At 44.2% G+C, this 16503-nt stretch overlaps 1 protein-coding gene across 1 annotated transcript in view; it reads left to right on the top strand.

Moving 5' to 3' along the window:
* The window catches only part of LOC134957595 (cytochrome P450 4B1-like), a 64023-nt gene that overhangs the window by 11813 nt on the left and 35707 nt on the right, over window positions 1–16503 (top strand). Inside the window, exons 3-8 of the mRNA XM_063939608.1 lie at window positions 318–362; window positions 4362–4489; window positions 6773–6897; window positions 8248–8399; window positions 12172–12278; window positions 16065–16255. Of these exons, the coding sequence (XP_063795678.1) occupies window positions 318–362; window positions 4362–4489; window positions 6773–6897; window positions 8248–8399; window positions 12172–12278; window positions 16065–16255 (748 nt within the window). The remainder of the gene's footprint in view (window positions 1–317; window positions 363–4361; window positions 4490–6772; window positions 6898–8247; window positions 8400–12171; window positions 12279–16064; window positions 16256–16503) is intronic.

The following is a 16503-nucleotide window of genomic DNA, read 5'->3' as shown; positions in this document are numbered from 1 at the left end:
CTGCACAACAACAACAACAACATGCCCCCATCCTGCACACTAAAATGCCCCCACTTCACATCAGATAAGGCTACTTGCCAATCAGTATGGCAAGACAGAGCGCCTTCATTGGAACTCTCACCCAGAGATCGGGACAGCAGGAAGGTTTGAATTGATTACCGACAGGTTGCTAAATATGTAATTGCCTTTTTGTTTGTTCATCCGTTCTTGTCCTGCAGGTTGCATTGCCCAACATGAATTGTATTTGTTAAAATTTAACCGTGCCTTCTTTTATAATGTTTCCCAGGCTCAGTTTATTTTCTCTTGCAATTTTACAGATCCCAAGGATGATGTGACCTACAGATTTGTAATCCCTTGGATTGGTATGTATTTAATTTACATTTTAGGACAATCAATTTATATATATATATATATATATATATATATATATAAAATTATATTGTATGAGCCCTGTTTGACTGAATAGCTTGCTGTGTGTGTGGGGATATACCTGTACTGTACAAATCAAATGCCTTAGATGTCTTCCTTTTAATGTTCTTCCTCCAATATCTTGCCCCTATTTGTATCTTTGTTTGTTTAAAGGGAATTTTTTTAAAACACTACTTAAACTTTACAGGGGCTGGACTGCCAATCTGGCACTTCTAACAATGGCCTGATGGTGCGGTCTGGCTACACAGATAAACCTGGGCTGGCTGAGCAGTGCAGCCTCCCGGCGCTCTGCTCGGCTGGCCGCATACAGAGACACGGGGGCATGCCGCGATCAAGGCTCACTTGATGTATAGCATGCCCCCTTAAAATGTGACCACCCCCCTCACTATACACTGCCCGGGCCGATTAAGAGCCTCAGGGAGATTTAGATGTGAGAGGCACGTGTCCAAACTCAGATGTAAACTGCTGTGTAAAAAGTTACATTTTTGTACACATTTGTGGGCTACATGCATAAGAAGCCAGTATTAACCCTGCATGCAAAAATAATAAATGTATTTGTGCGCCTGGCATTGCAGCATGGTTGGTTACATGCTCTTATATAGCTTTACTCCCACCTTAGAATCAGGCACTTAATGTTTTAGCAGTACATTTTGCGACATCATTTGTCTTCATCATCATCATCATCATCATCATCATCATCATCATCATCATCATCATCATTATCATCATCATCATCATCATCAGACAAGTGTGCCTTTGTTACATGATGTTTTACAATTCACTTGATGATTGCAAACTTAAATTGCCAGTTATATAGAGGATGCTGCTTTCCTGCTGAGAGTTACATATTACTTTTTCACCCTCTACTATGGCTCAGATTCAGTTAACAAGCACGGAAGCTGCCGTGACCTGTTCCGGCGGCTCCTGAGTATTTACTTCGGAAGACTTACTCTCCTCGTAGCCTATGGAGGTGCAAGCAGAATCAGCCTACCGTGATGGGCAGAAAAATCATGAGCTGACGGCAGCTCATGTTCAATTGATTCTGGCCCTATATATTGTAGTATAGCACTGCCCTCTAGTGGCCAATCATGAGCTTCATCCTGCAACATGTCATACTTGATAAGTTTTTTATCCTCCTCTCTGGGAGAGGAGTTGCAGTTGATCACTGAGGGGTTGTGGCCAGGTGCTTTGTGTCATTAAGCCCCACCCTCATTGCATCATAATCCCATGAAATGCAGGTATAACAGGACAGGGCACTGAATCCCAGCAAATTTGCCCCGCTCCGTGCCCACAGATCCTTAGTTCCTTTAATTTCACTCCCCATCCTGCCCACAGCACTAGGACGTAGGCAGAATGCGAGAGAGTATTGCAGTGTAAGATCCAGTGGGTCAGGGAATGATGTGAATGATTAAATATTCTCTGTATAAGCATCTGGTTTTACGCTGCATTTTTATTCAAAAATCAAAAGGTGAAACATGACATGATAAGATGTCAGTGTAGTCTCCTCTCACTTATACCCCTTTTACACTCGCAGGAAAGTTCATTCCCGGGAATGTGTCCCGGTATATTTGCCGGGACACATTCCCGGGAATGACCCTTTCACATTAGCGGGCTGACCCGGCATATTGCCGGGTCAGTGACGTCACCGCTGAGTCTCCCAGAGGCGGTGCTTGGAGATAATCTTCTCCAAGCACGCCTCCTCCTATGAAGAGAACGGGTGCCGGGTCGCCTTGACCCGGTATACCCGTTTACACTGCCAGCTTCCCGGGACGGTCCCGGGTTCAACCCTGGTCAAGACCTGGGATGAAATCCCGGGATGCTCGTCCCGGGAAATTGTCCCTGTACCCATTCACACTGAGAAAAATCCTGGGATGATGCGCGTTCACGTGCAATATCCCGGGATTTTTCTGCGAGTGTAAAAGGGGTATTATTTGGCTCTGAAAAATAATAATGATTCACTCTCACAAATGGTAACATCCAGTGTCATTCTGGCATTAGATTCTGGGAAATGAAGATGTCCCAAAGTTAGCCGTAATGTTTACTTATGTTTTCAGCCACATGTCATATAGTACAAGGCTCCAGCAAGCAGCCTGCCCTATAGTTACTCTTGTATCTTGTCCCACTGTCGGACTTTGTACGCTGTGTTATCTGTTGATACAATTACACAAGCAGGAGAGATAATGTTTCCTTTGTTTGCTGTGGGTCATACTCATAGGTTATGTTGTAGTTTTCCTTACTCTGGGATCTGTGCTTTGTGACCTGGTGCAATATGACAGGAATAGAATAGACTCAGACTCACTGATTCTTGGAAAGCAAGATACAGAGGGGAAGATATATTAACCTGGAGAAGGCATAAGGAAGTGATAAACCAGTGATAAGTGCAAGGTGATAAACGTTCTAGCCAATCACCTCCAATATGTAAATGAACAGTTAGAAGCTGTTTGGTTGCTGTGTTAATCACCTTGCACTTATCACAGGTTTATCACTTCCTTATGCCGTCTCCAGCCTTAATACAAGTGCACCAGAATCTCCTCGTAGACACTCTACTTCACTAAAAGTATGTCTGAGGACATGGTAAGAGTCTCAGAACTAGCAATGATGATACTGAAGTGCATTGCTGTACGACACAACTCCCTCTGTTACCACCTCATATTTCTGAAGTCTCTATCTGGAATTTCAGCTTGGATGTCCCTCCACCATCTTCAGAAGAAGTGGTGATATTTCCAAGCTCCTAATGTTCCCAAATTGCCCATCACTGTCAGCAACAGTCATTCTAACCCCTTCCTAATTTGGGTTCTGGGGGTCACTCCAGGATTCTCACCTCACATCTACCCACTGTCCAAGTCCTGTCACTTTCACTTATTCAATGTCTTCCTTCAGTGTAACTTGATGTCTTGCACAATGGGGCTAATTCATGTTTGGAAGGAATTGAAAAGCTGCACGGAAGTGACTGTGCAATTCTATGTCATTAACATTCAAATGCGACAGAAGGAGTCTATAGGAAATAAATGCATCCTGTTAGCATTAGTGAGATCCGAGTGCTGCGCCTGGAGACACAGCCTCGGACTACCATCGGATCACCATCGCGCCCAATTCGATTTTGAACCAAACCTATGTCAAAAAGCAGACGCACCACGTGATTAGCGGCAGACTGCGCATGCGGCTGAGAAAGCAATCGCAGACTGCGCATGCACTGCCCCGTGCATGAGCTGATGTAGGATACGAGAGCAGACAGTTCCCTCTGTGTGTGGTCGCCTCTCTCCGTCTCTGAAGCGGGTGTTACTGGGCAGCTACCGCTTGGTTATCTGTGTAGGTAGTGGGCATGGAACAGATTCATTTTGGGGAACCTCATGGGCATATCCCTAAACGGATTTCCTATTTCAGACCAATCTTTTGCTCCCAGCATAGGGTGTGTGTAAGTGATGGTGACAGTTGTCGGTAATACAGATGGTGATAATATTGACAGATTATGACAGATGGTGATAATACTATGGTGACAGAATAACAGTAGAGGGGCGGGGGGTTCTCAAATGTAGGCATTTGGAGGGCCTAAAGCTGCATAGACATGGTGCGATGCAGGCTAACGGCCGATATTAACTATATTGTAGCCAAAGACATGAACCTCTGATATAGTCAATATTGGCTAGCCTGCACACTCTATTTTTTCTTGCAATGCCAACCAAGCACACGGTGCGATATGCACTTTGTTTTCTACCAATATGAACTATATAGTCGCAACGTGTGTATGCGGGTTTAAGGCAGCAATGCAAAATTGCCGCCTTAGTGTCGCGGTCAGTGGGGAGGGGAGGGAGGGGTATTGCTCACACTCACAATGTAACACATTCCTAATCACACATACCAATGTGACCACTGGTTTAACTTTCTTACTAACTTTCTTGTCTTGATAGTAATATTTATGTTAATGTCATTAGGTGAAGGATTATTGATCACCTCTGGGGAAAAGTGGTTTCATCTCCGGAAATTGCTGACTCCTGCCTTTCACTATGAAATCCTAAAGCCGTATGTGAAACTAATGGGCGACGCCACTAAAACCATGCTGGTAAGGACTTGTTCTGCAATTGTCAGACAGCGCGATGCCGTGGAAAGCACAGATTCAGCGCATACAGCACACAGGGTCTAATTCATGTCCTGAAGGATCTGCGGCTCATGCAGCAAAGTACAGATGTTTGGTTCTTTGTGCATGCATTGGACCCGTACTGTGCATGTACAGTAAGGGTCCTGCGTTGTTGGATGCATTATGGATGCAGGCGTCAGCAGATTGATAGATTGAACCCTTTGGTTCAATACATCAGTGGTGTGAGCCATCGATGGTCAATCCTGCCACTGGGTGTGGTTCCTGCTCAAAGAGGGAGGGAACACAAATGCAAAGCTGCACGAAATGGCTAGGAATAGCTAGGATAGGTTCAGTACACTAGCACTGATAGCGTTCCCCATATTCAAGACCTGATCGCAGTAGCAAAATTGTTCTCTAATGGGCAAAACCTTGGTGGTCATTCCGAGTTGTTCGCTCGTTGACAATTTTCGCTATGCTGCGATTTGTTGCTAAATGCGCATGCGCATGGTACGCAGAGCACATGCGCTAAGTTATTTAACACAAAACTTAGTAGATTTGCTGTGGGTCCTGCGGCGCTTTTCAGTCGCATTGCTGATCGGTGAATGATTGACAGGAAAGGGGCGTTTCTGGGTGGTAACTGAGCGTTTTCCGGGAGTGTGCTAAAAAACGCAGGCGTGTCGGGGAAAAACGCCGGAGTGTCTGGAGAAACGGGGGAGTGGCTGGCCGAACGCAGGGCGTGTTTGTGATGTCAAACCAGGAACTAAACGGACCGAGCTGATCGCAATCTGTGAGTAGGTCTGGAGCTACTCAGAAACTGCAAATAATTATTTAGTAGCAATTCTGCTAATCTTTCGTCTGCAATTCTGCTAAGCTAAGATACACTCCCAGAGGGCGGCGGCCCAGCGTGTGCAATGCTGCTAAAAGCAGCTAGCGAGCGAACAACTCGGAATGAGGGCCCATGTGCACTGCAGGTGGGGCAGATATAACATGTGCAGAGAGAGTTTAGATTTGGGTGGGGTGTGTTTAAACTGAAATCTAAATTGCAGTGTAAAAATAAAGCAGCCAGTATTTACCCTGCACAAAAACAAAATAACCCACCCAAATCTAACTCTCTCTGCACATGTTACATCTGCCCCACCTGCAGTGCATATGGTTTTGCCCATTAGAAAACAATTTTGCTGCTGCGATCAGGTCTGATTTAGGCCCCATGCACTGCAAGGGGGGGCAGATATAACATGTGAAGAGAGAGTTAGATTTGAGTGGGTTATATTGTTTCTGTGCAGGGTAAATACTGGCTGCTTTATTTTTACACTGCAATTAGATTTCAGTTTGAACACACCCCACCCAAATCTAACCCCCCCCCCCTCCCCTGCAGTGCACATGGTTTTGCCCATTAGAGAACAATTTTGCTGCTGTGATCAGGTCTGAATAAGGCCCTTGATTCAGAGATAGACATAATGCAGTGCTGCATGCAATGCATTGCATTTCCATCCGATCTCCAGGAGGGGCATGCAGGAGATGTCTCAGCAGAAGAGGTCGTCAGTGGTCGCGATTTTCCACACAGATGGCCAAGCTGACACGCACACCCCTAGCTTTCCCCTCCCAGAAAACAGGGATGGCACGCTGTAGTTTCTGGGAATGTATGCCTTCCCCACCCCCTTCCTACCCCCTCATCACAACTGCCTGTCAATCAGGCAGTGGCAGAGGGAAAATGAGGGAGATAATCGGGATTCTGCATGCTGCAGCAGAACTGCGGTCAGATCTGAATTAGGCCCCTCGTTAGCACAGTAGAACACGCAGCTCTCTACAGGTTAATGTGGCATACTTACCGACTTTTGGGCTACTCTCTTCGGGAGAGAGCAGCCGGTCGGCTCAGCAGGGAAGGCGGGCAGTGTGATGACGTGCTGAGGGGGGCGGGCCAGAGGCGGAACGGGGGTGTGCCAGACGTGGCATTATACAGGGGGCGTGGCTGTGATGACGCGATTCAACAAGAATTGCGTCATCGCCTGCCCGGACCGCCCACTTTACTCGCTAAGTGGGCGGCCGGGCAGGGGGTGACCCCTGAAATCGGGAGACTTGCCTGCTCTTCCGAGGGGCCGGGATGGTCACCCGAATTTCGGGAGCCTCCCACCCATTCCGGGAAGGTAGGCAAGTATGTAATGTGGGTGTGTCGGCTTAAGGGACCCCATATTTGGGGAGGAGATAAACTCCCTAGCTAGGAGTGTTGTCCAGAAGTGGGTTACCCCTTTAATGAATATCCTGTTTCAGGACAAATGGGAACGTCGCCTCGTAGATAAGAAGCCAGTGGAGATTTCCAATGATGCCAGCTCCATGACCGTGGACAGCATCATGAGATGCGCCTTCAGTTACCATAGCAACTGCCAGATGGACAGGTAAACTGTGATAGGTTTGGTCAGCATTACCAATGTGTCCTGGATTTTCTGACATAGTAGGGGGAGGGTGGGGGGGTGCTGCCATTTCTATTAACACATTAGTAAATTCTAGGTATTGCAAACTAGCATATGCTACACGTTTAGGAGCCAATTAATTATTAAAAATGTGCGGCTTATTCCCTAAAAACGCCGGTTTCCAGGATGACACTGCAAATATTTAGTATAAATATTTGGGTATATCTCTGATAACCGCTGCGGCACCTCCATTTCCGCCAGCAGCCGCAATTCCCATAGGTTTCTATGGGGGGTATGCAATGCTACCAGATTTACCAAACTCCGGAATGCAAAGCATTCCCAAGATTGGCCCCCGCAGCTAAAGTCATCTGCGATTCTATGAGCTATTAAAGCGCACAGATCGCATTGAGTATCAAATTATTGATAAATAGACCCCTTAAAGAAAAATAGGATTTATTTCTAAGACTAGGGGGTATAGTTACTGACCAATGGATTGTCAAAGCCATTGATTATCGGTGGGTTTGGACGATAGCTTTAAATTGGCAATAGGAATAAATGCTAAATCAGACTTGCATAGCGTCTACTCCTGTTGTCATTTTAAATATCACCGTCAATTCACCGATGGTTGGCGGCTTTGACAATCTGCTGGCAACTTTGACCTCTAAGAGGTCTATTTAACGGTTGTTTCCACACCATAAATCGTTTTTTTCCAATTTCGGTGATAGCAGTTATTCCCACCAGTGAAAAGTTTTACCAGGTTTTTTGGAGAGCATGTGGAAGCCTATTTAACAAAGATCTGTGTGTGGCATTAATATAAAAACAATGAATGAACTGAATGAAAAATTATTTATTGTTGAATTAAACATTATTTCATTAGGGAATATTTTTTTATGTTTTCTTATATTTGTACTGATTTTTTTTAACAGTTTATTTTATTCCTCTTTTTTGTGGATCATGTCTGGGCTTTCAGTACCACTGTGCATGGGAGAACCAGCTACTTGGCACATATGCCTATACTCCTAGACAGGCCTTGTGAAGCATTAAATCAGCTCTTACCCAGATTTTAATGATAGTTTGCAGTGATAGGTGATTTTCTCTTCCCGCCAGTGGTAAAACGTTGTCCAAATCACATATTTTAATAAATAGACCTCACAGTCTCATGTGGGGTATATTGACTATATGTTGGCATATGAGACTTATTATTGTCATTTTTGGAATAAACAGACCCAATATTTAGATGCATTATGGTTCATATAATTATAATATGTTTATTTGCAGAGTAATATGCATCTATTAGCTGTTTCACCTTCCATATTGTCTTTTTTTTTTTTCCAGTGAAAATCCCTATGTTAAAGCTGTATATGACATCTCTTACTTGGTAGACCACAGGTTCCGTAATTTTATCTATCATAATGACCTTATTTACTACCTGAGCCCACATGGATTACGTTTCCGGAGAGCACTGAAAATAGCGCATGACCATACAGGTAATCTATATGTCATAAACACCGCTCCCAACATGCCAGATCCGGTTAGCAGAACAGAAGGTGTGTCCACATAATAAATAATAAATGTGGTCATGTCTACAGAGGCCGTACTAAATTGCACCTTATTTTCCTCTGCTCACCTCCAACCGCATATTACTGTCACACGCACCTACCACTAGTATGCTATGCAGGGCAGCCGTGAATGGTTCACCCCTCCCCAACTGCCGTGCTGATCAAGACAATACAGTCCCGATATGGAAGCATTACATAGCCCTCAAATTGCAGCTTACTGAGACCAAGACATTTGGGTGTCGGGCCAGAGCAGGGCTGTGCCACTCTGCCCCCTGAACCAGTGATTTGATGACGTCACGCCAAGGGGGGAAGGTTCAACAGCACTAGGAAATAGAACACTGCCTGGAGAGTCAGACAATATTGGCGGCTGTACTGGATGTAGGGTGCCGTTTTAGACAGCGATGACACTGCCCTCAGGGCCCTAAGTGGCGGCACTGCTTGCACACCCTTACATGCAATGGTATAATTATAAGAAGACTACACTAGTCGCTAAAGTAATGATAATGTGGTACACAAAGCAGTAGTTTGATTGCTTATGCAAAATAAGAAGTGTAACTGCTTAATAGTAGGTGTGTTTTCATTCAGGGTGAGGCTACTTTTAAAAAGACAATATAGAAAATCTTACATATGCATTGATTGCAAATGAACTTAATGTCTGCTGCAGTATATAGGCAGTCACAAAGATATGGCCTTCCCTGGCCTGCAACTGCTTGTGAAAGGGCCTGTTTTCTAGCAAAATCATGTTGCACTGCAGGTGGGGCAGATGTAACATGTGCAGAGAGATTTAGATTTGGGTGTGGTGTGTCCAAACTGAAATCTAAATTGCAGTGGAAAAACAAAGCTGTGTTAAAGTTTGGTACACACTAGGTGATGTTTTAAACGATATCGCTCATTTTGCCCTATTGTCCAGTGTGTACGCATTGTGTAGTGAACAATGGCCCTCATTCCGAGTTGTTCGCTCGCAAGCTGCTTTTAGCAGCTTTGCACACGCTAATCCGCCGCCTACTGGGAGTGAATCTTAGCATAGTAGAATTGCGAACGAAAGATTCTCAAAATTGCGAATAGACACTTCTTAGCAGTTTCTGAGTAGCTCGAGACTTACTCTGCCACTGCGATCAGTTCAGTCAGTTTCGTTCCTGGTTTGACGTCACAAACACACCCAGCGTTCATCCAGACACTCCCCCATTTCTCCAGCCACTCCCGCGTTTTTCCCAGAAACGGCAGCGTTTTTTCGCACACACCCATAAAACGGCCAGTTTCCGCCCAGAAACACCCACTTCCTGTCAATCACACTACGATCACCAGAACGAAGAAAAAACCTCGTAATGCCGTGAGTAAAATACCTAACTGCATAGCAAATTTACTTGGCGCAGTCGCACTGCGGACATTGCGCATGCGCATTAGCGACTAATCGCTCCGTTGCGGAAAAAAAATAACGAGCGATCAACTCGGAATGACCACCAATGCTCGCTCCTGCTAGTCGCTAGCGAGGTCTTCTGTCGTCAGTACATGCAGGTCAATTTTGGCTATGGCCCTCATTCCGAGTTGTTCGCTCGCAAGCTGCTTTTAGCAGCTTTGCACACGCTAAGCCGCCTACTGGGAGTGAATCTTAGCTTAGCAAAATTGCGAACGAAAGATTAGCAAAATTGCGAATAGACATTTCTTAGCAGTTTCTGAGTAGCTCCACACTTACTCGGCATCTGCGATCAGTTCAGTCAGTTTCGTTCCTGGTTTGACGTCACAAACACTCCCAGCGTTCGCCCAGACACTCCTCCGTTTCTCCAGCCACTCCCGCGTTTTTCCCAGAAACGGTAGCGTTTTTTCGCACACACCCATAAAACGGCCAGTTTCCGCCCAGAAACACCCACTTCCTGTCAATCACATTACGATCACCAGAACGAAGAAAAAACCTTGTAATGCCGTGAGTAAAATACCTAACTGCATAGCAAATTTACTTGGCGCAGTCGCACTGCGGACATTGCGCATGCGCATTAGCGACTAATCGCTCCGTTGCGAGAAAAATATAACGAGCGAACAACTCGGAATGGCCCCCTATGTTGTTAACGATAAGGTACATATCGTTCAATGTGCGCGCTACAAACAAATGACAATCGACCCCCCTGTAATTCCTACCCAGTTGCTGAAAAATCCTAGTATCGGATGACTCCTGTATATCATTAATCGTTTGTAAAAATCGCTCAGTGTGTGCGCTCAATATAATTTGTTCTGGGATTCTGGGAAGTTCAAGGGGAAATTTTTAACGATATTGCTCATGGAGCATGTCATCTAGTGTGAACCTTGCATTAATATTTGTGGGCTACATGCAAAAGCAGCCATTATTTACTCTGCACAGAAAAAATATAAATGTATTTGCTCACCGTGCATGGTAACATGCTTTTTTCCTGACAGAAAGTTGCTTGCTTTTTTTGCTTTACTTACAAATCTGATATAGGCTCAAAGTTCCTTCACTGTTTACTGTGCTCCTAGAGACACCTGCCTCAGATGCGTCAGGCACCATTCACCATGGTGTCTAAAAACCTCCCCGCTGTCATGAGGGGGACAAACATTCTGAGCACAAATCGAACAGTTGGAAGTTATGCATTACTTTTATTATAGATATTATTAAAATATTAAATTAACCTTTAAAAGTAGCAGCTTCTGTAAGTTGTTTGTGCCACTTCAATCACCATGGAGGAGGAAATTGGAAGGAAGCGTTAAGTACAGTCAATGCCATTAACATCTCATAAATGACAGTTATGATTCCTGTTTGCGGGTCACTAATTAACTTCAGATTGGAAAGTTGGTTTTTATATATTTTTTTACAGCGTGTGTATTCAATTGTTTTTTGCCTCCGATGTAGCAATTCAATTGTTGCTCCGACTGGGTGCAAGTGTTGCAGGTGCCCACAGTTTTGCTTGCAGCCTCCTCGGGTGGTGGGCAAAAATGTGCAAAAAGTCTGTGGTACGGGCGGTCTGACCAGACTTTAGACGCGGCTAAACCCTGTGCTTTTTGCGCGAAAAGCCTCGATAATTAATGGACTCCTAAAACAATTTAATTGTGACATTTATTAATGCTGTGCTCAAAACAATTAAATCCCCCCACAGTGTTATCCCAAATACATACCCCGCAACAATTATGAAGCAAAATGTAAACCCCACCACAACCGTCCAACCTCTGCACCATAATCACCCAAATACACCCACTTTCTACCCAGTCACTCCCACTTTTACAGATTTTCTGCCTACTTAAGTAGAAATATCCCCCACATTTGCCAATATGTGTTACTGCCCCTGCAGGAGGGTCGTCTTCAGTATGCCGGCTGTCGGGATCCCGGCGCCAGTATGCTGGTCGCCGGGAGCCTGACCGCCGGCATATCATACTACACCCCTGCAGGATGCCATGATTGGCAGGATTGGGCAGTGCAGTCTCCAAGATATTGGGGCGGAACCCTTTTCAAAGTGAGCAAATTGGGGTTGTTCCACTGAAACCAGGACAGTTGGGGTATATATGCCTGAATAAGCGTCCATAAGTGAGGCAGCTTATAGCCAAATATACATGAAGCATCGGCTTCTAGTGACTGAGAGGCTGTATACTACATATTAAATAATTCCTTATTGTGTGGATTCATTTACTGCATTATGATGAATACTGGTTCAGCCCAATAATGAACATAACATTCGTGTTTTCTTTGCTGAGCTAGACAGAGTAATAAAACAGAGAAAAGAAGCTCTGAAAAGTGAGAGAGAGTTGGACAAAATCAGGCAAAAGAGACATTTGGATTTTCTTGATATACTTCTATGCACAAAGGTGAGAGGCCTCCAGTGTTCTGTGCTACTATATTGTATACTGCTGTTTCCTATAAATGTGTACAGTATATTCCAACATGCGCCAATGCTAGCTTCTGGTCTGCATACCGCATGCATACTAACTTACTTTAGATTAACTACTGTAACAAAAAAGGAGAAACCATCCTCAAAATGATTTACAATTCATACCCAGACCTTACAGTGTGCCCCCTTCCATCCATTACACAATGCCCTGATTCAGAGGAAGCTAATACCCCTTTTCCACTGTAGCACGGGTCGCAGCCGTGTCACCTGACATGGCTGCAACCCGTGCTACAGCCCCCCTTTCCCACAGCGCTCACCAACCCTGCAAATTGCCGGGTTGGTGACGCTGCTAGTGACGCGGCAGCAGCGGAGCTGGGAGATCACATGATCTCCCAGCGCCGCCCTCCCATACACTGTGAACGGGAGCCTTGTCGCCTCGACATGGCTCCCGTTCACACTAGACAGCTTGTTCAACCCGGCAAGCTACCCGGGTAAGATTCCCGGATCACTTGATCCGGGAATTTGCAGGTTGACCCTTTTCCATTAGGGAAAAACACGGGTAAATGCGCGCGCCCATGCATTTACCCGTGTTTTAAGGAGCTAGTGGAAAAGGGGTATTAGTGAGAGACTCGGCTGAGAGCCATTAAGTGTTTTTTTGGTATCACGTATCATTCTTTATACCTGGTATCAGATAAAGGCCCAGATTTATCAAGCCTTGGAGAGTGATAAATAGCACGTTGATAAAGTACCAACCAATCAGCTCCTAACTGTCATTTTTCAAACACAGATGTATTAAGCCTGGAGAAGTGATAAAGCAGTGATAAGCCCAAGGTGATAACGCACCAGCCAATCAGCTCCAATATGTAAATTGACAGAAGCTGATTGGCTGTTGCGTTATCACCTTGCACTTATCACTGCTTTATCACTTCTCCAGGCTTAATACATCTACCCCACAGCATGTAACTTGTCAGTTAGGCGTTGACTGTGCTATTTATCAGTCTCCAAGGCTTGATAAATGGGGGCCTTTGTTCTACAAATTAAGCTAGGTACACAACTGACAGGTATTTGAAAATTATTTTTATTGATAAAGATAATCAAGAAACAGACAAAACATCTATCACAAATCATACTTATCTTCCATTGCCAAGGAACATCGTATACACCAATGAAATAAGAAGTTTCTATAAACCCACACAAATGCAGTAATCGCTGAGAATGTAACAGATATAGTAAACCAACTGAACTGTTATGAGATCAGCCGTTATGGATAATTACCAATATATTCCCTCCGCCACCACCACCACCCCCACCACCACCACCACCACCACCACCACCACCATCCAGAGGAGAATAAAAGTAGAAATACTAACAGTTCATAAATAGTAACAGCAACAGCAAATGTCAAAAAAATATTCAAGGGAAAAGAAAGTAAGAAGAAATAAAAAAAAGAGAGAAGAAAAGTCCGGTGGAGCATCAAATAAAAAGCAAAGAAAAAACCTAATAGACACTATAAAGGGTCCAAGGGTCGAATCATAAGCTAATTAGGCCAAATTAGGCCAAATAGGATGCCAGTACTCACTGGCCGATGTGAGAGAGATTTGTGCCAATCTAGCAGCAGCGATCGCTATCTCTGTAGGGGTACACACGGAGCGATCGTGCTTAAAATCTAAGCAATCTAGTTAGATTGCTTAGATTTTAAGCAGCGATCGCTCCGTGAGTACCCCCCTTTAGTCAAACATTAAGTTAATTGGTGGTGTAGAAACAGGTAGTCTGTTTGAATACTTTCAAAATATGGGTCTGCTCCTGAGGAGGTAAATACTCAATAAATTGCCCCCACCTCTTATAAAATTGTTGAACCCCTGATTCAAGAGGAATTACGCATTGTCTGTCAAAATATATAACAGCTGCAGTAGAAAAGCTCTCACTTCCCCACCAAAGGTGGCGATGCAGGAACCCATTGTCGTAGGAGAATTTTCTTCGCAGCAGTGATAACAATAGTCAATAGTGGAAAGATTGTCCGTTTGTTAGGACCCAAGTCCCAGCTTACAAAGTTGGCATATAAAATTTCAATTCTTTATTTAAGCAATTCTTGGGACAGTGGCCCCGATATCTGACATGTTGGCCCGAGAATTGTATATATAGCTTTAGTGTAGGCACTAATATATTTACAAATCATATTTGACACTATAGATCTGCATATCAATCTTATTTCAGATAGTGCCAGATAATGGTCAGCATACCAAACTTGACACTAGATCAGTGGTTCCCAAACTTTTTTGAATCATGGTGCCCTAGAGTATCAGAATTTTTTTTACGGCACCCCTAGGCCAATAATTTCTTAATGAGAGATTTAATAAGAAATATTAATTTAAGTAGATTGTGTTTATATGTCATCCTTAGGCTCAATTTTGTGGTGAGGGACAAGATGTGCTTCTGTTTGTCCCCATATTTTATGACTGACAGCCACCAGCATTTGAATTGGCCCTGGACCACCAACCCAGGGCACCCCTGCAAGTGTCCCGAGGCACCCCAGGGAGCCACGGCACACAGTTTGGGAACCACTGCACTAGATACAGATCTGTATTACAATTTGTACCAGATATGACTCTATGGGGAGAGAGATAAACTACCAACCAATCAGCTACCAATGGTCATTTTAAACACAGCCTGTAAAGTGACAGGTGCTGATTGGTTGGTACTGTATCTCTCTCCACTTTATCACTCTCCATGCATTGATGCATATGCCCCTATGTGTTATACTTGACACAGATATGGGTCTAAGTATTGGACTGTGCTTGCATATTAAACTGAACACCAGATGTACAGTAGGTCCAGATATAAGACTGGGCATCATACACCGAGCATAAGCCTGGAGTAAGACTCAAGATACTGATTATGGCACCAGATAGAACATTATATATCATATTGAGCGGCAGACATGCATCGCGCCCATCTGAAAAAGGGGCTTTGGCTCTAGGGGAGGAGCCTGACTCATGTTGTTGTTTTGTAAGATCAAAACCCAAGCATTGGGTTAATTGCACTTATTAAAGAGGGCAATTTAATTATCCGCAATATGCCCTTTTCTCCCCAGCCCAATGTCTGCCCGCTCACATTACCACTTATTGCAGTAAGGAATCTCCACTCATTTTCCCACCCACCCCTACATTTAAAGGGAGTGCCCCCATGACTGTTCCAGAGTGACATGATGGAGAACTACTACTGCGTCTGCTCTAGCGCCTGTTGCCGGAGTAGCGGGTACGATAATATGCAAATACTTGTTTCAGCATCCCCCTTAAGCACTAGCATTCAGCTCATTGTGCAAGCCCTGAGACGTCCTCTTTCTGCGCCCCTGCACGCCTATGAATCAGGCCCTATATGTATTACTTTGTATGTTGTATTTTATTGTAATTGTAATTTACACTTGTTTGGAAATAAGGCAATTTGAAACAAAAACATACTAATGTAAAAAAATTAATGATGTTAAAAATACCTTTATATGGACCACTTGAAGAATACTACATTATACCCCAGAGTTTTCTTAGCAGTCATCTATTATGTTCTGATGGTGTTAGAAGTGGGAAGAATTCTTCACTATCTTTAATAAATCCATCTCTCCCAAATCGCTAACTGGGGCAGTCCTATGCCTGCAGTAGGAGCCACATGGTTCACCCCCTCTGCTGGAATAACTAGTCCTCTGAAGCTCATGGTTCCACAAGCAGGACTCAGATTATAACTCTATTTGACATATATTATGTTTTGTTAGGATGAAAATGGCACACATCTGAGTGATAAAGAAATGCGATCAGAGGTGGACGCATTCATGTTTGCGGGACATCATACGACAGCCTCTGCAATCTCCTGGATAATATACTGTATGTCCAAGTACCCCGAGTATCAGGAGAGGTGTTACGAGGAGATCAGAGAGGTCCTGGGAGATCGGGACACAGTGGAATGGTGGGAATCAGCTGTAACAGATATCTCTATTCAGTTTACACAATTCAAATATTAATATGTAGAGTGTATACAGGCATGGCATCTATTCCCACAATAATTGAGTATATGATTTTTTTCCCATAATTTGCCTAAATGATGCCCAAATACATTTGAAAATAACACTTTACTTACCCCACACTGCCCTGGGCATTTCAGTCCTTATTAGGTTATGTAGCAGTGCTCATCACAGTGCAGCATATGCAGCATTA

Source organism: Pseudophryne corroboree, chromosome 9, assembly GCF_028390025.1.
Source record: "Pseudophryne corroboree isolate aPseCor3 chromosome 9, aPseCor3.hap2, whole genome shotgun sequence".
Classification (NCBI taxonomy): domain Eukaryota; kingdom Metazoa; phylum Chordata; class Amphibia; order Anura; family Myobatrachidae; genus Pseudophryne; species Pseudophryne corroboree.
Note: the sequence above shows the minus strand (reverse complement) of the source record. Positions and strands in the feature narration are given on the sequence as shown.